Source organism: Setaria viridis, chromosome 4 (assembly GCF_005286985.2).
Source record: "Setaria viridis chromosome 4, Setaria_viridis_v4.0, whole genome shotgun sequence".
Taxonomy (NCBI): Eukaryota; Viridiplantae; Streptophyta; class Magnoliopsida; order Poales; family Poaceae; genus Setaria; species Setaria viridis.
The window spans coordinates 3,475,244-3,495,837 of NC_048266.2; the positions used below are offsets into that span (position 1 = coordinate 3,475,244).

Sequence of the window (20,594 nt, forward strand, 5' to 3'; positions counted from 1 at the left end):
AAAATCTACTAAATAATAATTTTATTCATTGATTGTGTAATAATTATTTATGCAAAAGTTACTGCGCTTATCCCATAGTCACGTTCGTCAGTTCGTGAGCATATGCATCACATAGATGTGGACAGATGCAGCAAAGTCAAGCAATATAGCTGGAGCAGGTGTTGAAAACTCGAAACCATTTCCACAACACTCGATGGCAATCGCCCTCAGCTCTGCGACAGATTCACGGAATCCGTGAAGAGAAACCTGCATGGACCAACGTCGGAGAAACGACTCGAGAAGAAACCAATCAAACCTTAAACAATTTGTGCCGTAAGAAAGGAGGCACCGATGCAGAAGATGGCGTCTTGCCTGCGTTATCCTGGGCTCGCTTGCACTGTCCAGGAGCGTCAGCGCCATGCCATTGCGGCATCGCCGGCCGGCCACTCTCGCGCCGCCGTTGCCTGCCTACTCCCCGGCCTGCCGCCGCGTTCACTGTGCAGCTGTGCTAACCGGCTTGCACCTGCACATGTTGTGCACTGCTTGACCTTTGCGCGTCAGATACTTCGCCGTCAAGAAATCGATGATGCCGAAATGGGAAGCAAAATCTCGCAAAAAGAATTGGAACCAAATTGTATCACGTGTCTCCTTCGGCCGCTTTTCCTTCCTCGCCACCAACCCACCAAAGATCGCCGTCCGTCTCCGTCCCGCCGTTAACCAAACAAACGCCGAGAAGTACTCGGCCTCGTCCTCAGCGCGTCCGTTAACTAACAGTAACAGACATCCCCCGAAATCCCAACCGACCCGGCGGCGGCGGGGCGGCGGCCGGGAGTAATGGAGTTGGGCGACGCGTGGATGGCCCCCGACAAGCTGCAGCACGCCCTAGCCTGCCTCCTCATCTCCCTGCTCGCCGCCGCGCTGGCCGCCCGCAGCTCCCGCCCCGGGCTCCGCCGCCGCGCCGCGGCCGTCGGGTCCGCGGCCTCGCTCGCGGCCGGCGCCGTCAAGGAGGCCTTGGACGAGGCCGGCCTCTTCGGATCCGCCGGCGCCTCGCCCAAGGATGCTGCGGCGGACCTCGTGGGCATCGCGGCCGCCGCGCTCGTCCTCGCACTGGTCCGCCGCAGGCGCCGCGAGAGGAAGGCGCGCGAGGACAGCGACGCCCGGGTCCCGGACGGCGTTTCCATGGTGTGACGGCCGGCTCCGATCTATTCGGTTCCGTTTGCTGTACGCCAGCAGAGTCTACTGATCTCTAACCTCAAGATCGATGTAACGACAATTCGAACAATGGGAAAAGTTGTTTCTTTTGCTTGATTTCGCGTACATTTCTCTGACACTTTGGTGCAAATTGAAAAGGAAAACCCTGATTTTGCTTGCACCTACTCTGCAAATTTTGGATCTGAATAAATTTTGTGGATGAACTTTATTGCTTCGGGTTCGATAGCTTGTGGCCTTGACATCAACAGGAATCCTATCGGAAAACGAGTGCGCGTCATGAGGCATGACGACTGGATAGTTTGTTCTGAGCTCGGCTCATATCATGGTCCAGAGACGGCCCGCTTTGCGAGTTGCCGGGCCTCCTTGCTCCATGGATGGCTGCGCATGCACAAAGCCCTGTAAGCCTCGGCCCGCGTGGCTTGCGAGCCTCTTGAAGTCCAGTGGAACTGGAACGGGCGGAGCCCACCGCACCATGGCGCTGCTCGCCGCCGCCGCCCGCCGCCTCCCGCGCCACCTCCGTCTGCTCCACCCCCGCCGCCTCACCACCACCTCCCCATCCCCTCCCCATCCGGACCCCGAAACCCCCACCCCAGAGTGGTCCCCCGTCCGAGCTCCGCCGGACGAGCAGTTCGCGACGTGGGTCACGCGCCTCCGCCCGGGCTTCACCGCGTCCGACCTCGCCGCGGCCATCTCCGCCGAGCCTGACCCGGACCTCGCGCTCGCGCTCTTCCGCTGGGCCGGGCTGCGCCCGGGGTTCCGCCACGCGCCCGAATCCTACTTCGCCGCGATCAAGGCGGCCTCGTCCGGCCGCCGCCCCGCCGCCGCGGAGGCGCTCGTCCACGACGTCTTCGCGGGGGCCTGCGCGCCCGACCTCCGCCTCTTCAACGCCTGCCTCCGCTTCTGCTGCGACCGCCGCAGCCTGTTCCCGCTCGCCTTCGACATGTTCAACAAGATGCGCGCCATGCCCGCGGCCGCCGGATGCCGCCCCGACGTCGAGACCTACACGCTCCTCCTCAGCGCCGTCGTGCGCCGCGTGCGCCGCCCGCCGGCGTCGATGGTCTACCTCCACGCCGTCCGGTCCCTCTCCCGCCAGATGAAGGCCTCCGGCGTTGTCCCGGACACCTTCCTGCTCAACCTCATCATCAAGGCCTACGCGCGGTGCGTGGAGGTGGACGACGCGCTCAAGGTGTTCCGTGAAATGCCGCTGTATGGCTGCGAGCCAAACGAGTTCACCTATGGGTACATTGTCAAGGCCATGTTTCAGAAGGGCTGGACAGACAAGGGCATGGTGTATTTTGCAGAGATGAGGGAGAAGGAATTTGTGCCATCCGGAGGCGTGTACATGATCGCTGTGTCGGCGTTGGCATTGGAATGGAGGTTCGAGGAATCGAGGCGGGTGCTGCTGGATATGTTGGATTGCAAGAGGAAGCCGGATATGATCACATACAGGACACTGCTGGAGGAGATGTGCCGGGCTGGGCAAACTGAGCAGGCGTTTGAGGTGCTGGAGGAACTGAAAGGGAGGAAGCGAGGGCCATTGGACCAGAGGATGTACTCAGAATTGCTTGATGGGTTGCATTGGATTTCCCAGCCTCATAAGGACAACCGAACTGTCCATGACAAGGGTTCTGATGATTGAAATGATGTGTTGTGGTGATAATGCTCATCCAGAATCAATGAATCATATGCATGGCTGGTTCTGGTTGAGAAGACTGACTACATACCTCTGCTTCAAGCATTCACGGTGAATAGATGCAGAGTCACCCCAACTCACATTAACGCTACCACTACAGTAGCACAATTGATGCAAGGCCAAGGCAAAGAGAAGATCAGCAGAATACCTCATGGGAAATGTGCGATCAAAACTCTTGCACAGTAGGGATGCTACTACTGTGGGGATGATTTCTATAAGTTGTGGATACTGTCATGATAATAGCTGACCAATTTTCCTGTCAGTGACAACATTTGAATCTTGTACGTCCGTTCAGAAAAAAGTTGTTCCAGGTATCATATGGCACCAACAGCTACATAACGATTGCAGTGTCTTACATCTGAATTGATTTGAAGTGTACCATTGGAAGAAATCATGTTTATATGCTGGAGCTATAGTTATCTAGTTTCTGGTGTTTAAAATACAGATTCTGTAGCTGTTTTTTTTTGGTGGGTCGCGCCACTGGTAACGCAGCGACATTTCGTTAGACTTTGGAACGTTCATCTCTCGTAGAACGGCTCCTTGGACCTGGCGAGGCACTCTAGCTCCGTGGGGTAACGGCAACGTCGTCTTCTTAGGGATGTTTAGTTGCTAGCCACCATTTGCCACACAATCTTTATTACGGCGGTGGCAGAGTGTGGCACGATTGTATGTGACTTGGATTGTATGTGTACTCGTTTAGCTAGCTGATCACAATTGTACTCGTGGATGTGTGTCTGAGTGTCTCGTGGATTTTGTCAGCCACTCCCACTACGCGGCATGCACGCTCGCCGCGGCGTTACGTGGGACACCGCAAAAGCCCGCGCACTGTTTGCGGGCCGCCGTATGAGCCCACACGAGCCGACGAGCGCGAGGCCGAGCCGGCCCCGCTTGCATACCTAGGAGCGCGTTTGGCAGCCTGCGGCCTCTCAGCCAGGCTCACGAGTCAGGCTCGAGTCGGACAGGCTAGGCACATAGAGTGTAGAGATATTGATTAGCAAATCTGCACTACATGATGTTAGTTGGGCTGGGAGTTTGTTTGGTTGGCTGCACAACAAAATGGGCTTACCTTACATTGAGGAAGTGGTAGAGTTACCACAGTCTTCCTCCTCCCAGCACGCACTGCCGCGCCTCCTCCACGCCTTGCCGCGCCCTCCTTCCACAACGCCTCCTCCCGCACAAGTCGCCACGCCTCCGGTCACCGCGCGCCGCGCCCTCCTTCCACCATGCCTCCTCCCGCACGCGCTGGAGCGCCACCGTAGCTTCGCCTTGGCGCCGCTGTAGTTCGGCAAGCTCGCTGCGGGAGCTCGGCTGCTTGCCCTTGCCCTCGCCGCCGCCGCTTGGCTGCATCCCTCGTTGGAGATTGCCATAGTGGAGGTGGAGTACTGCTTGGGGGGATGAGGCTGCGGGCACCTGCCGTTGGGATGGAGCCGCGGGCACCTCCTCCCTGTGCCTTCCTCCCCTCTGGTCGTGGCGGCGATGGCCGCCGGCTCCTGTGGGGCCCGCCTAGCTTCCCCATCGTCGTGGTGCTACCGCTCGTCGACCCAGCCCCGCACGACGGAGGTGCTCACGTGCGCTCAATGGTGGGCATGGTGGGTGGGCCGGCGATAGGAACAGAGAAGAGGCGCCGAGCATGGGACAAGACAGAGACAACCTATGAGCATGGCGCCGCCACCAACATCGGGGAGATGCAGATGCTGCCCTACTCCACCGCTTCGGCAGTCGCGGACTCGCCTTTGCTCTCTCCTCCCTCCCATAGCTGCTCCCCGCCATGGCCTGCCAGTCGACGCGGGCGAAGGGGAACCGGCAAAGAACAGAGGAGGGTGAGTGTGTTTTGGTGCGTGACGAGAAAACACCAGGTGTTGGGGCGAAATATTAATGACCTCCTGATGCCCCTTAAAACAACAATCATGGAGGCCCAGGCCCACCTGCGGTAATGACGATCACCGCCGACCCGCCATGGGCAAGGAGCATCCCACTCCGTCTCGCCTGACCCAAGGCCTCGGGGTCGGACGCGCCCGACCCCTCGATGGCGAAACTCCGCCTCGCCCGACCCACGGTCCCAGGGTCGGGTGCGCCCGATCCCTCGCCCCAAGGCTCCGCCTCACCCGACCCTGGGCGTAGGGGGTCGGACTCATCCGGGTCCACAAGATAAGGGTCCGCCTCGGGCGCAGACCGGCAGACGAGGGCGCGGATCTCGTGGGCCCCTCACCGATCTTGCCATAAATGCGCAGCGGCTCTGACACGCAGAAAGGCGCCCGCGCCCCTCGACGTGACCCGCCACAAGTACCCAGGCGGAACACTGTAGTCACGACCGTGCAGGCTACAGTGGCCGCAGCTCCCCCTGATTCGCCATAGGGCACTCATAGCAAGCGCCGCCCGGCACAGGAGGGAGCGCCGCCCGTTCTCGCGCCCAACATATCCGGCGACAGGGACGCGACGTCCGTGTTCCATGGGACGTAAGCAGGACAACAGGGGTCAGCCGTCTCCCCCAACGTGCACAGTTGCCACGACCAGACACCATCATCATGCCCGACGGCGACGGTTGCCCGGAGGATCGGCGACAGGATCCGGCGGCAGCCTCCCTCCATCATCACGGACAATGGCACGCAGTTCACCGGGAAGAAGTTCCTCCAATTCTGCGATGACCACCACATCCGAGTGGACTGGTCGGCCGTGGCGCATCCCCGCACGAACGGGCAGGTTGAGTGGGCCAAGGGCATGATAATCTAGGGTCTCAAGCCACGGATCTTCGACTGCCTCAAAAAGTTTGGCGGCCGGTGGGTCGAGGAGCTCCCAACGGTCCTATGGAGTCTGAGGATGACCCCCAGTAGGGCAACTGGCTTCACCCCGTTCTTCATGGTCTATGGGTCCGAGGCAATCCTCCCTACCGACCTGGAGTACGGGTCGCCGAGGGTCAAGGCGTACGATGAACAAGGGAACCAGGCATCGCTCGAGGACGCGCAAGACCAGCTCGACGAGGCGCGCGATGTGGCCCTGTTGCACTCGGCCAAGTATCAGCAGGCCTTACGATGATACCACAGCCGCAAGGTACGAGGCCGAGCCTTCAATGTCGGCGACCTGGTGCTTCACCTCATCTAGGACAACAGAGGTCGGCACAAGCTGACCCCTCCATGGGAAGGTCCCTTCATCGTCACACAAGTACTGCGGCCAGGCACATACAAGTTGGCGACCCCCGATGGGAAGATCTTCACCAACTCTTGGAACATAGAGCAGCTAAGACGCTTCTACCCTTAGTTATTGTTTCCAAGTTTGTACATACATACTTCTGTAACCGTTTAATTCACGGAAAAGGGGAGTTTTGAGTTGATCTTGTTCGAGTCTCGACCCGAGCTTAGGAATATCCAACCCTGGCTCTGCCTCAGGGTCACATATCCCTCGGGGGCTATCAGGGGCTCCGGCCCAAGTCACATGACGTCTTCTCAAAACACCATTTTTCCGAACCGACCCTCTTCCTAAACGTTTGGGCATGAAAAGGAGAGAGTGCGCAAACGACGCTCAGGCAAGACTGATAGGACCGCGAAAAACCTACGCCCCAGCGGCTACGGTGCCTTCGCTCATCAGCGCTTACCGACGCGCCCGACCCGCACTCTAAACTTTCCAAACCCAAAAAACAAAAAGAGGATCGAAAAACTTTTTTCGACAAATTATAGAAAAGGCCTCTGCGGCCATCACAAAAGCAAGTTCAAAGTGGTCTAACATATTTACACGTTCTAGGGCATCTAAGCCCGATACAGCTAACTTGTCTGCGGGTCCTCCGGCGGGACGGCCTCATCCTCCAGCAGCTTCGCCAGGGCCTCCGCTGGGTCGAGCACCGACGCGTCGATCTCATCCAGCTCAGCCTCGGAGTAGCCGGAGGCGTACCCCCCGCTCATCCCGGCGAAGTTAATGCCGGAGTAGTGGGAGCCGAAGACGCCGAAGGCCCACCTCACGCCGACGTGGAGCGCCTCCCAAGCAATCTCGCGGGCCCGCCGGTACGCCCCAAGGACACGAGCTGCCAATGAGCTCGTCCCTTCCCCCTGGACCATGCCGAGGCCATCGCAAACAACGCGGACCGCGTCCCGCAAGTTGCCGTGCTCGGCGCGCTCCGCATCGAGGATCTCCCTCAGCTAGGCGAGTTCGTCTGCGAGGCCCGTCCACAAAAGTCCGCCAAGTCAGAAACCATCACAACACCGCAAAAACAAAGGAAACAGAAAAGCCTTACCCTCGGATTGAGCCTTCAGCTGACGCTCCCGGTCAAGCCCCTGGGTCACGGCGGTCTGAAGCCCCTACACTTGCACGTGGAGCTGACTGACCTCCGTCCCAAGGTCGGCCACCATCTTCTTGGCCTCAGCCTTCCGGATCGCCTCGGAGTTCCGCTCCTGCCAAGCCTTCTGCCGCTCGCGCCGAATACGCTCGACGGTTTTCTGAAGGGCCTCATAGTCCCCCTTCAGCCGTGCGAGCTCCTCAGTGTCGTGACGGGCCTTCTCGACGATGGCCTGGAACTTATCCTCCACCCGCCGCGCGTCCTCCCGCGCCGCCTGCTCGCGCGTGCGTAGGTCGGCGATGATCTGCTGGGCGGCGGTGAGCTTCCCGATCAGCTCCCCGGTCTGCTGCCTCTCCGCGGAGAAGCGATCCCAGAGCCCCCGTTTGTGCCGGAGGAACTCGGACTTCCCCCGGCTACACTCCTGGAGGGCCTGCAAAACAATTTACGTTCAAGAACCGCCGAAGAGAGACGGAGAAATGGGAGGAAAATAACCATCAAGGAGAGCGCGTACCTGGCTACCGGGGACGACAACACCGTCCAGCTCCCTCATCGCGGAAGACAAGGCAGCGCGGACATTCGCAAGCCCGCCCTGCACCGCCCGCTACTTACCCTCCTCCTCGACATCGTCCAGCACGAAGAGGGGCCTCTGCGGGTCCTCGCGGGACCTCCAGCGCAGGGTCGGCCCACCCCACACATTGGGGTCGAGTCCAACCGGGGCAAGGGCGGAGGCCGTTCTGGCCAACCCTGGTGCCGCCGTCCCCGACGTCGCAGCAGGCGTCACCGCCCCTGACGTCGACGACCCCGTCGACGACCCCAGCGCACGCGCCGCTATCTTCGTCGTCATCACCGCAGCCGTCGTCGCCGCCACCGTCTCCGTCGCGGCTGCTGGAGCGGACGTTCCCGTTCCCGCCGCCGCTGCGACCTCCGCCGCGGCCGCTGGGGCAAGCGTCCCCGCCTCCGTCGCGACCGCCGGAGCTGGCGACCCCGCCTCCACCACCGCCGCCGTCCCCGTCGCAACCACTGAGGCGGGTGTCCCCGCCTCTACCACCGCCGCTGCCCCCGTCACGGCCGCGGGGCAGACTTTCCCTCCTCCGCCGCCGCCGCTGTGCCCGTCGCGGCCACTGGGGCAACTGCCCCCTTATCCGCCGCTGCCATCTCCACCGTCGCCGTCGAAGCCCCCTTCGCGGTCGACGCCACCCCCGCAGGCTCCTCCTCCACCTCGTCGTCGAGGTCTATCACCTCGCTGGCCGGAGGAACCCCAGGGGCAACACCTTGTCCCGCAGGGTTGGCCACGGAGGCAGAAGGCGGAACAAGGGTCGGGCCCTGCCCCGTGCCCGACTGCGGCACCTTTCCTCCGGCATCCTCCGCGATAGACCCCGTGGTCTCCCCGACGACACCGCCGCTCTCCGCCGGCGGGGTCGCGGCTCGCCCCGCGGAGGTAGACGACACCCACAGCGCCTTCTTCGGCGCCAGTGGCGGGACGAAGTCCCGAGGGGCGGCGCTGTGAAACAACAACAACATCATCAAAAACGGCTCGATGCCGGGGAAGGAATGAGATGCGTGAGGAATTTCCACTTACACCCCCTCAGCGCGAGGACGACGGGCACGTTTCGCCTTCGAGCTTGACACCGATCCTGGGGGCGTCTAGCAGCGGCCGCTTGTCGCTACTCCTCTGCTCGCGTGGCGCGGGCAGAGGGTCGGGGGTCGGTTCCGTCGACTCCCGAGGCGCGACCCACGCTGACCCCTGGGGCGCGGTCCCAGAGCCCTGCGGGGTCGGGTCCTGGGCAGGCGGTCCGCTCGGCTTGTCCCCCACGGCCGGTTGGGGGTGCTGCTCCCAGATGACGAGCGCGCCCGGCCGGGAGGCCAGAATGTACTCCTCCTCCTCCTCGTCTTCCTCCTCCTCATCGTCATCGTTGTCGTCGTCCGACATGACCTTGCCCCGCCGCCGCCGTTGGAGCTCCTTGGCAGCCTTCTTCTTCTTCCTCGTCGTCTCTTTTGTCCTTGCGCCTCTTCTGCTTCTCGGCGAAGAGGCGGTTCTGCTACCGCTGCTCAGCATCCTCTAGCACCGGCGGGCGCGAGTCCACGACCTTGGTAATGTGGCCCTGCAGACATGAGAACTCCGCGTTAGAGCGACGAAACAAGAAATGCAGGAAAAAAGAACGAGAGCGCGAAGTCCTCACCAGCTCGACAAAATTCTCCTCCGGGCGCATCGGAGGATGACCGGGCACGGGTAATCGGCGTCCTTGTCGTCCAGCGCCTCCTGAACTCGCTGCCGAATCTCGGTGTCGGCAAGCGCGCCCATCGCAAGGACGGTGCCCTCGGTCGACGCGTCGGGAACCATGTCGGCAAGCGAGCGAACCCGGAGCATCAGCGGCGCCACCCTCCGAGCGTGGTACGCCCCGATAACTCCGGCCCCGGTCAGGCCTTTTCCCTTTAGGTGCTCGATGGCCTGAAGCAGACCGGCGATCCGCTTCTTCTTCTTCTCCACCGGACCGTACGACCATAGCTCCGGTGCCGCTTCGATGACGCGGCCGGTGAACGCCGGCAGGGGGGAATTAGAGTAGTTCTTCACGTAGAACCACTGTTGATGCCACCCCTTGTGGGACGCCGCGGTCTTCATCGCCATATATTCCTTGGCGCGGTTCTGGCGGAGATGGATGGCGGCGCACCCTATCGACACTGGGGTCGCCCGCTACTGGCTCCCCTTCCTCTCGGTCCTCTGGTACAGGCTGACCGCGAAGAAGTACTTCCAGAGCGAGAAGTTGGGCTCGATACCCAGGAACCCCTCGCACAGCAGACGAACACCGCGATGTGTTGGATCCCATTAGGATTGAGATGCTGCAGCTCGAGCCCGTAGTAGTGTAGCAACCCACGAAAGAAGTGGCTCAGCGGGGACGCGAACCCCCTCTCGTGGAAGTGCGCGAATGAGACGACGTAGCCGCCTCTCGGACTCAGCACATCTTCACTCCCGGGGAACCGCCATTCGTCCCTCTCGGTCCTCTCACAGAGGATGCCCTTCCTCATGAGGCCGTCGGCGCGCGAGGTCCTGAAGTTCGAGCGCGTCCAGGACTCCATCGCTAAGGGGTGGAAAGCTCGACGGCGGAGGGTGAGGGAAGCTGCTGCGCTAGGCGGAGGAAGGCAAACAGCGCGAAGGAAGGCAGAGGACGCGCGAGAAGCCGAAAAGATTTAGGAGCAGTTGCGGACGGAACCGGCGAGGCAGACCTCCTGTCTTATAGGCGGGCGTGTGGGAAGCGAAAGGGACAGTCTTATCGCAGTTAATGTAGCGCCAGGTACGCCCCGTCATGCCCGCCTTTCTTGGAATCCATGCGCACGATCTATGTAGGAAAACATCTCCGCCTCCTTCGCTTCGTGGGCTGGCACCTTCCTCCACTTCGCCTCCCGGAGAACGCACGCGCGCAACCTCCACCACGTCCGGTCCAGGGCCCGCCAATAGGTAAAAAAGGGATACGGGGCTGAAAACGCCCCTACGGCCCATTACGGTCCAGGGGTTCAAAGGCTGGCCCACCACGGGTTTGACAGCCGCACCAGGACTCCCCCGAGCGAGGGGTGAGAAGAGACGGGTCCGCTAGCGGCCATCACCCGGGCAAGCGACAGCCTAGGGCGTCCCAACCTCACATTCGAGTCCGGACCGGCACCAAAGTTCATGGGTTTTCCCCGAAGAAAGGCAACAAGCCCCCAGATCCTATCGAACGGACCCGGGAACTATATGAACTGGCCGGTCGGAATATGGGGTAGGCCACCAACTTGGCCCGAGTCGGACCCCCCCGAACAGGGACCAGGACCCCACTCAAATCTACCCGTTCGCAGCTCAACGAGCACCACGGTTCGTCCAGCGAGGATAGCGTGGCACGGCTCAACCCCTCCATCTCAGCGAACGGACGCTTAAGGGGTAGCGATCAAAAGTCGATCTAGCCTCCCGACCGATCTCCTGCAACGCGCAGGGGCTCGGGGGCGAGCATCGCAACCAATAACCACGCGTGTGGTCGCGATTTGAGGTCTCGAGGCGGAAGTGCCCTGCGAAACAATAAGGAATCCTCCCGTGCCAAGTCATCCACAGGACGCCCCGCCTGATCAAACTCCCCGACCAAGCCGAACAAACAACACTCCCTATCCCTGATCAACTGCAGCTTGCAGAGCGAGCAGAGATCCCCGACGGACGATGAAAACAGCCTCTGGAGGAGCATCCTCGCTCCACCACAGGCTCGGGGGCTACTGTTGGGGGGAAATATTAACAACCTCCTGATGCCCCTTAAAACAACAATCATGGAGACCCAGGCCCACCTGCGGTAATGACGATCACCGCCGACCCGGCATGGGCAAGGAGCATCCCACTCCGTCTCGCCCGACCTAGGGCCACGGGGACGGACGCGCCTGACCCCTCGATGGCGAAACTCCACCTCGCCCGACCCACGGTCCCAGGGTCGGGTGCGCCCGACCCCTCGCCGCAAGGCTCCGTCTTGCCCGACCCTAGGCATAGGGGGTCGGACTCATCCGGGCCCACAAGACAAGGGTTCGCCTCGGGCGCAGACCGGTAGACGAGGGCGCGGATCTCGTGGGCCCCTCACCGATCTTGCCATAAATGCGCAGCGGCTCCGGCACACAGAAAGGCGCCCGCGCCCCTCGACGTGACCCACCACAAGTACCCGGGCGGAACACTGTAGCCACGACCGCGCAGGCTACAGTGGCCGCGGCTCCCCTGATTCACCATAGGGCACTCATAGCATGCGCCGCCCGGCACAGGAGGGAGCGCTGCCCGTTCTCGCGCCCAGCGTATCCGGCAACAGGGACGCGACGTCCGTGTTCCACGGGACGTAAGCAGGATAACAGGGGTCAGCCGTCTCCCCCAACATGCACAGTTGCCACGACCGGACACCATCATCATGCCCGGCGGCGACGGTCGCCCGGAGGACCGGCGACAGGATCCGGCGGCAGCCGCCCTCCTCCGGTGGTTGCGCTGACAGGAGCCGAAGGCCGGAGCAGGAGGCGGCGACCCGGGGACTTGGTCCTTCTCCTTGTATTTTACTTTACCTAGCTTATCTCTTTTACTTCTCCTCACACCTGGCTCACCTGTCACCCTTGAGCTCTCCTTGCGCTATAAAAGGAGAACCAGGGGGCCTGAGACCACGAGGACTCTCAAGCGAACAGAACCCACACACTCTCATCTCGAGATCAGTGCACACCCAAGAGACTTGGAACCAGCTCCCTCTCTCGCTCGTTTGTAACCCCTACTACAGACCACGCGTGACTAACACGAGCAGCTCCTCATACTGGACGTAGGGCTTTCCTTGCCTGAACCAGTCTAACCCCGTGTCCTCTCACACCACCATCCGAAGCCGCACATAAAAGAAATTTACTAGTCGTAGTCTTGATCCGCTAATCTTGACAACGACACCAGGGGTCACCGCACCGCGTGGAACGACCGATTTTGACGTTTCACGTGGTGCAAGCTGGGGAGCCTCTTTTGATCGCGCGGGCCTGACCCAGGAGGCTGACCAGGCTATCGAACACAGCTGGTTGCACTAATTGAGCCTAGCCCAACCTCCGTCCGAGCTACCAAACAAGCCCTAGGTGGCATGATCACTCCATCAATGCTCTCTCCCAACCAAACCGGCGGAGGCAGACGCCAACCCAAAACCTAATCCCCTCCCCTCGGGTCTGCCAGCGCTGCTCTCCCACTCCACCAGCTGACTCAAGACGCGTCAAGGTGAAGCGCCTAGCTCAGATTGTGCCTGATCCCGACCGGCATTGGGCGCATGTTGCCGGATATGCCCAGCACATGTCCGTCAGTTTTTAGTAGCTCTTAATTCAGTTTGCGTAACTTTCGTCATGTTTAGGGATAAGATTTGAACTTCAACTTTCGTTTAGCTAGCCTTTAGCATGTAGTAGCCTTGGTGATGCACCTGATTATACATGCACGGATTTACCCTCTTTAAGTCTTTATCCCCTTCATTCTGTACGTTGTGTTCAATAGGAAAATCATTTTGTCTGGGAAGGACTGGGAATGAATAACAAACCAAAGTTTGTGCTCCACTGCAAAGCAGTTCTAATCGTACCAAAGTCCACATGAAATCTTTTTTTCCCGTAAACAATGAACTTATTGTGTGCTACGTATGACAAATGATAAATATCTTACCTACGTATATAATCAGTAAATGTTTGTAGTAATTTTATAATTACAAATGTAAGAATAAGTAACGATACAGATGCCGTAAAGAATTAGTTCCATATAAACAATGAACCTTACCTTTTGTTTCACATTTGTCATTGTTTATTTGGCATCGATTATTTATTGCATCTTACTCTATTAAGAAGCTATACTAGCATTTGCAGCATATGCGATATACTTACGCTCCACCTTCCTTTTGTTCCCTTATATCCAAGCACCCTTGAAAACCTTATTCTTAATGTGTATTACTGATATTTTATCCTTATCTTGTGGAAGGATGCCATTTGATCTTAACGAACTCCCAGACACAGTTGAAGAAGCTGGTGTGCCACAACAAGCTTCTCTTGTCGCGCCACAGCCTCATAAACCCCACTCTGTTGCAACAACATATCCTCCAAATTTGTTTCAAGCAGGGGAAGGGTTGCAGTTGCATGGGACATTGAACAATAATGCCTTTATGCATGCATCCTCAGGTTCTGGTTTTCAACCTTTTGAGAGGAACAAAGACTCACTTAATAAATACTTGCGGAAGGTGTGATCTGACTTCTATTATTGCATATATGCATCTATGATGGGCTGTCGTATCTCTGATGCATCTATGAATCCAGTTTTAGATCATGGTGCCACAGGACCAGAGAGCACAAAAGATTTGGAATGTAAAGAAGCTGAAGAAACAGCTCTTGTCGTCATGCCACAAGAATCTTCTACTGTGGTGCCACAAACTCAGCAACCCATTCATCATGTTCTGCCAACATATCCCTCGAATTTGCTTCAGCCGGGGGAAGGATCACAGTTTCAGGGAATGTTGAACAATAATGTCTTTCATGCATCTGAAGTGGAGAGGATGAAAGAGTAATCCTTTCTCTATGTTTCTCCTTATTTCAATCTGCTATGGCTAGTATTCTAAGTCATTTTCTTTTCACGTTATAGAGATTTGAGAAAGAAGGATGAAAATATTGCTGAACTCCAACGTAATTTCAGAATGATGGAACAAAATTATGCTGATGTAAACAGGAGAATCGGAGGTATGAAATTTAATAGCCCATGTTAGTTTAGTTCTATTTGCAGGAATAAACAAAAAAGGGTATACATTGAAAGCTCCCATACAAAGTGGGTTCTGGGAATAAGTTCTCATTTAAAAATTATACTTTTCTAGTTTTAGAACATCTTAGTAATGCAAATGAATCACTGAGAAAGAAAGAAGAAGAGCTCTCTGCCCTCCAACACAATTTTGAAGTGATGGAACAAAATTATGCTGATGCCAACAAGAGGATCGGAGGTATGAAATCAAAACACTCATGTTAGATTCATTTGCATGAATAAATAGATAGATTCTCACTTTAGATATTCTACCTTTCTAGTTTTAGAAGAGCATCTTAGGGATGCAAATGAATCACTGATAAGGAAAGAGGCAGAGCTCACCACCCTCCAACACAGTTTTGAAGTGATTGAACGGAACTATGATGCCAACAAGAGGATTGGTGGTATAAATATAATCTCTCATGTTAGTTTTGTTCTCATAAATGATTAAATAAATTCTATTGTTAGACATTCTAATTTTCTTGTTTTAGAAGAACAGCTTAGTCCTGCAAATGAATCATTGCGAAAGAAAGAGGAAGAGCTCACTGCCCTCAAACACAGTTTTGGAGTGACCAATCAAAATTACGCTGGTTCCAGGAAGAGGATCAGAGGTATAAGATCTAATCATGGTGAACATTTTACTAGTACTGTTTTAATGTATAACATTCTTATATTAGGCATTCTACTTTTTTAGTTTTAGAGGACCAGCTTAGTACTGTGAATGAATCACTGCAAAAGAAAGAGGAAGAGCTCACTGCCCTTAAACACAATTTTGGAGACATCGAACAAAATTATGCTGACGCCACCAAGAGAATAGGAGGTATAAAATCTGATTTCCGAAGTTAGTTCCATTAGTATGAGTAAGTAGATAAATCCTCATCGGAATTTCTGCCATTTCAGTTCTAGACGACCTGCTTAGTACTGCAAATGATTCGTTAAAGCTTGAAATTCAGAAAGCACAAAGCATCGTTGAAAAACTTAAGAAGGCAACAGATGCCGCAGTATTGGGGATGTCGGAGTGCGAGCCTCTATTGACGACCCAATTTAAAGCATTTTTAAGGATTAGTGTATATGTAAGTTCAGGAAATGAAATATACAAGATGATTGTCCCATACCTAGGGAATCAACTGAAGAAGGCAACCGAAGAACATAAGAAGGCAACAGAGGATGACCCTATGTTGGTTGCAGGATCAATGCACGAATTGCAGAAAAAAAATAGCGGCCTTGGACTTGGAGCACGCAATTGCTACTTTATGTGCAAGTATCTTTTCTCCTCTGGAGGATTGGAGCAAAGATTTTATCCCAATATGCTGAATTGGTAGTTCGGTGGTGCTGTAGATGTAGCTCAGTTTATCTGGTTGAACCAGTAGCGGCAGCAGCAATTGGATGATGGTCCGTGACTCCGTGTGTAGTTGGGTACGTTGCTGTAGGAATTGTGGTGATGCTTTGTCGCACTGTTTCATCATGGATCTGGAATAGTAATGGCTCTGTTATATTATCATGTTATTTCTGTTATATGACGTGAGCTTTTAAATTGTTGTGAATTGGTGATGGCTGTGCGAAGGACATATGTACCGTGCTATCTGGCGACAATGGTATGGATTTCTTTGCAATGAACTGAACCAGCAAGAACTACATGATGTTGTTATCATGCTATGACAAGTACCCTTTTCTTTTTGAAAGATCGGCAAGAACCTTTCTCGAACAAAGCTGCGCATGCATATCTGAACGCTAAAGTTTTGAGGGTTTGGCCACACGCCTATCTGGAACATGTATGAGAGCGCAACGTTTGAGGCCCTCATAGAACAGCACCTTGAACCTGGCCAGTCTCCCAGGCTCCATGGCAACAACAACATCAACTCCGCCGCCGTCCGGGCCGGGGACGAGGTACACGCGGCCGCCGAGCGTGATGGTCGCCGGGCCAACGAACGCCGGCCGGCCCCAGCCGAAGTCCAGTTCGGAGAACGGCAGACCCAGCCAGCTGACGATCCACAGGTCCGGCCACTCCGCCGCCGCGCCGCTCGTCGCTTGTTCCAGGTAGTCCACCAGCGACCGTACGAACTCGTCGCTCAACCGGGCGGTGGCGTGGGAGACCCTGGCGGCGGCGGTGGCGAGCGAGCCCGAGGCGATGTCGCCCATCTTGGCCACCGCCAGCGAGCGGACGACGGCGTTGCCGAGGTAGCCATCCGGGAGCGGTGGGCGGACGCGGGACCGGGCGTCGGCGGTCATGTACACCCGGGTGTCGTCCTCCGTTCCGTCGGCGGCGCCGCGCGACGACGACTTGCAAGCGCATCCCCAAACGTGGGCGACCACCGCGTTGAACGTGGATACCTTCTTCCCGCCGCCGGCGGTTGTGCCGGCGCCGGCCTTGAGCGCGTCAACATGGTCTCTGGAGATGGGGAGGATGGCGGTGTCGAACGGGACCTTCGGGTTGGACCCGCCGGCGACGTCTCGCCGAGAGGTCACGGCCACGGCGTGGTCGAAGCGCACGGATGGAGGGGAGCGCGCACGAAGCAGCGTGCGGTCGAGCCACGGGCGTGGCACGGCGGCCTCGGCCTCGCCGACGCCCCTCGCCATGGCAGCCCACGCACGCAAGAAGTTGCCAAAGGCGCGGCCGTCCGCCGCCGCACGGTAGATGGCCGTCCCAAGGCACACCGCGCCGCAGCTAAAGAACGTCACCTGGAACATGGCCAGGACGCCGGCGTGGTCGCCGCCGCCGCCGTCGGCCGGCGGGACAAGCGTCCGCCGCAGCTCGTCCGACGGGGCAAGGTCGCCCATCTCATCGAGCCTGGCGTCCGAGCGGGCAATGACGAGGAGCGCCCCGTCGCCGGTGCAGCTGATTTCCGGGCGGCCGGTGCCGTCCGCCGCGAGCCGGCCAGCGAGGGGGTAGAAGGGGACGAGCGCCTTGGACAGGGCGGCCTTCAGGACGTGCGGTGAGGAGGACGCCGAGCCATGGCTAGGCCGGTAGAAGAAGACCATGGTCATGTGGCTCCTGGGCATCAGGTGGTCGAGGTTGGAGAGCCACAGCCCGTGCTTGGGCGTCGCCTCGCTGGGCTTCACCATGCAGGACTCAACGACCTCCACTGCCATTTCTCTCCGAGGAAGAATCGAAGCTGCGCGGTGGGCACTGGGTAGAGAGGCTAAGTTTAATTTGCTGCTTACTTACTCTCCATGATTGATGCCGATCGATTTATTTCGTATTCTCTATCTCTGGTTAGCCTGTCACCATCACGTGTATTTGGATGTGTGAAGCACGTGCATGAGGCCATCGGCCTTCGGCACTGCGATCGTCGTGCATGTGACGAGGGTGTATTGATGAAAATATGCGCCGTGCTCTCTCACTAATTTTCTATCACTGCACTTTTCAATCGGTTCCCCATCTACATACTTCCTTTGACAAAAGTAGATAATGTGGCCATCAAACACTAATACACCCTTATTTACTTATAATAAAAGGGTAAGTCACAATCTTCATGCTAATTTATGTTGATGATATAATTGTTATTGGTACTTTTAAAGAGCCTAATAAAGCATTACTTTAGATATAAATATGCATGCTTTGCCTTGCAAAACTTGGAAGATCTACTTCATGTCTTTTGCATTGAAGTAAAGAGAAATAAAAGGATGATGGATATTTAATGCCCCAAGAGAAATATGATCTTGACATTTCTTTCAGCTGTTGAAAAAATCTCAGAGGTATGGACGAGAATTGTTGAGTTCTAATGATAGTATAAGGAACAGGAGTGTGGTAGGTGCACTTATATATCCTACTCTAACTCGCCCCGATCTAGCCTTCTTAGTTAACAAGGTTTGTGGTTCTTGCATGCTTCCACTATTGCTCATTTGTCGTTTCTTAAGAGAATTCTTAGATATGTCAAGCTTACGTATAATGTTGGTAAAAAAATGAAGATCAAAATCTACTTTGTTTAGTGCCTTTTTATATATTGACTATGTAGGGAGTGTGTTGACTAAGAAGATCATCAAGTGGCTTTGTTGTATCTTTGGTACCCAATTTAGTTCTTGGAGTGCTAGAAAACAAGCCACCATCTCCAGATCAAACACTAAGAATATTGTTGGAGTCATTGCTCGCCGAACTTGGGATTTATCTAGAACAATGACTTTGTTTGTGGTTTGCTAATTGATGGGTAAACTTATTTGTCCTTGATCCATTGTTTAATACAAGATCAAATCACATAGAGATTGACTTTCATTTTGTTAGTGAGCATGTAGTTAAGAAACAATTGTAAGTTTGATTTATTCCTTTCAAAGATGAAGTAGCAGATGGATTTACCAAAGCTATTCTAAAGGAAAGTTTGAAGAATTCAAGCGCAATTTAAATCTAGAGAAGAATAATATGTTAGATTAAGAGAGGATGTTGAAATTTGTTGTTATCCTATGATGCCATGGTCAGACTTGTGCTCAGTTTGTCATCGTGCACATGAGGATCTATAACCTATCAAGAGTGGCTTCAATTCGCTGAAGTTGTTATAACTAAAGCCGATCATAACGTGGTTGGTTGGGGAATGTTTGGGTTGTATCTATAATTTTAGAAAAATGGCGTAGACGAAGATGGTGAGATTAGAAGAATATGGGTGGTTAGGTTTTACAATCTAAATAAGAATATGATTTGTAAGCGAGCCTAATATTAAAGCAAGTAAAGCTTCCACCCTAAATTTTTGTCCGTTAGCAAGAATAGGAAAAAAAACCACATGAATCGGGTGCACAAGATACAAAATCGAGAAAAAAAACTAAATTTGTAAGTGATTTATCTTTACCTAATATTAAAGCAAGTAAAGCTTCTGCCCCAAATTTTCATCCGTCAGCAAGAACCGAAAAAAACCACATGAACCGGGCGCACAAGAAACAAAACCAAGAAAAAACCAGAAAAACCTTCCCAAACCAGCCCACCCGATCGAAAAACTGTGTGAACACGCCTAAAACCAACCGCAGCCGTAGATGGTCTAAATAACCAAGCGCACAAGAAACAAAACCGAGAAAAAAAACCTAGAAAAAACCTTCCTAAACCGACCCAACCGAGGGAAAAAAACAAACCGGTGAAAAACTGCGTGAACCCGCCTAAAACCAACCAGGGGGTCTTCTTAATAGAAGGGACATTTGGCGATAAGCTTGTGCCTGTTTGGAGAGATCATCATAAATTATTAAAATATGCCGTTCGCGGTAGGGTTGCTCCCGTACAAGGAGCGAGATATTGTAATGTAGCGGGTAATCTGCCATTTCAACTACTACAATAGTGTATTCCATGGCCCCCTCTTCATGGAAAGATGAAAGAGTGAGGAGGCCCTATCCACAATCCCAAAATTGATTTTTGATCAGCCTATTCAATCTAATTCTCGATAGAATCAATGGCTTTTACTTTAGTGTATGTAGGTAGCATAAGATATACGAAGTGTATGTAGTAAGATGTACCATAAGAAAAATGTATGATAATTAGGAAGTCTTGATATTTCTTCGCGAAGTCCCTTTTTCAATCTTACAACAACTTCTCTCATCAGCTATTTCGCGTTTTCAAAGTCATTAATTGCCCCATGCCCTTTTTTATATTTAGATTCCTTATGCGAATAGAATTCTAGGGTTCCTTTATTTTCTTATGGAATAAGAAGAATTCTTCCATTCTCTTTTTATTTTGGTTTCCCCCCAAAAAAAACTTTTTGAGGGAGCGGAATTCCTAGTAAAAAAATACTGGATCCTTCCACTTAGATGAAAAGGAATTTTTCCCATAGAGCCACGGAATCCCCCAGTCGTTGTGGCTGTACCTATACTGCAGGAATACGAAAACTTGCTATTCACTCAGTTTATTTTCCATAATAAGATTATGGAGGACAGATGGCCGAGCGGTTCAAGGCGTAGCATTGGAACTGCTATGTAGACTTTTGTTTACCGAGGGTTCGAATCCCTCTCTTTCCGTTTCTCTTAATTCATCAATGTTAGCGATCACAATGTATCAAATTAAATAACAATTTATTCTAGCAATAATATCTTTATTTAATAGAAATTCTCTATAGCAAATTACTGTGGTATGGAAAATCGAGGAAATGACAAAAAACAAAAAAGGATCCTAGGGTTAATCTATTTCTGCTAGGTGAACGGGAAAATACGAATTAAGAGCCTTAGGTCGATTTAGTTCGGGGAAAGGGGAAGGAAAAAAATCTATGAACCTC

At 54.6% G+C, this 20,594-nt stretch overlaps 3 protein-coding genes and 1 non-coding gene across 4 annotated transcripts; 3 read left to right on the forward strand and 1 right to left on the reverse strand.

The window, feature by feature from the left end:
- The first annotated feature begins 686 nt into the window (after nucleotides 1–686).
- LOC117851631 (uncharacterized) lies at nucleotides 687–1,287 on the forward strand. Its single transcript, XM_034733484.2, has one exon. The coding sequence runs from the start codon at nucleotides 814–816 to the stop codon at nucleotides 1,165–1,167; it is 354 nt and encodes a 117-aa protein (XP_034589375.1). The 5' UTR covers nucleotides 687–813; the 3' UTR covers nucleotides 1,168–1,287.
- A 226-nt stretch (nucleotides 1,288–1,513) lies between these two features.
- Nucleotides 1,514–3,307, forward strand: LOC117851630 (pentatricopeptide repeat-containing protein At2g27800, mitochondrial). The gene has a single exon (XM_034733483.2). The coding sequence runs from the start codon at nucleotides 1,514–1,516 to the stop codon at nucleotides 2,828–2,830; it is 1,317 nt and encodes a 438-aa protein (XP_034589374.1). The 3' UTR covers nucleotides 2,831–3,307.
- A 12,692-nt stretch (nucleotides 3,308–15,999) lies between these two features.
- On the reverse strand, nucleotides 16,000–17,593 carry LOC117851770 (putrescine hydroxycinnamoyltransferase 1). The gene has a single exon (XM_034733669.1). It carries the CDS (start codon nucleotides 17,503–17,505, stop codon nucleotides 16,147–16,149), a length of 1,359 nt encoding a protein of 452 aa, XP_034589560.1. The 5' UTR covers nucleotides 17,506–17,593; the 3' UTR covers nucleotides 16,000–16,146.
- A 2,660-nt stretch (nucleotides 17,594–20,253) lies between these two features.
- Nucleotides 20,254–20,340, forward strand: TRNAS-GGA (transfer RNA serine (anticodon GGA)). Its single transcript has one exon. It is a non-coding gene; the product is annotated as a tRNA-Ser (tRNA).
- The last annotated feature ends 254 nt before the right edge of the window (nucleotides 20,341–20,594 follow it).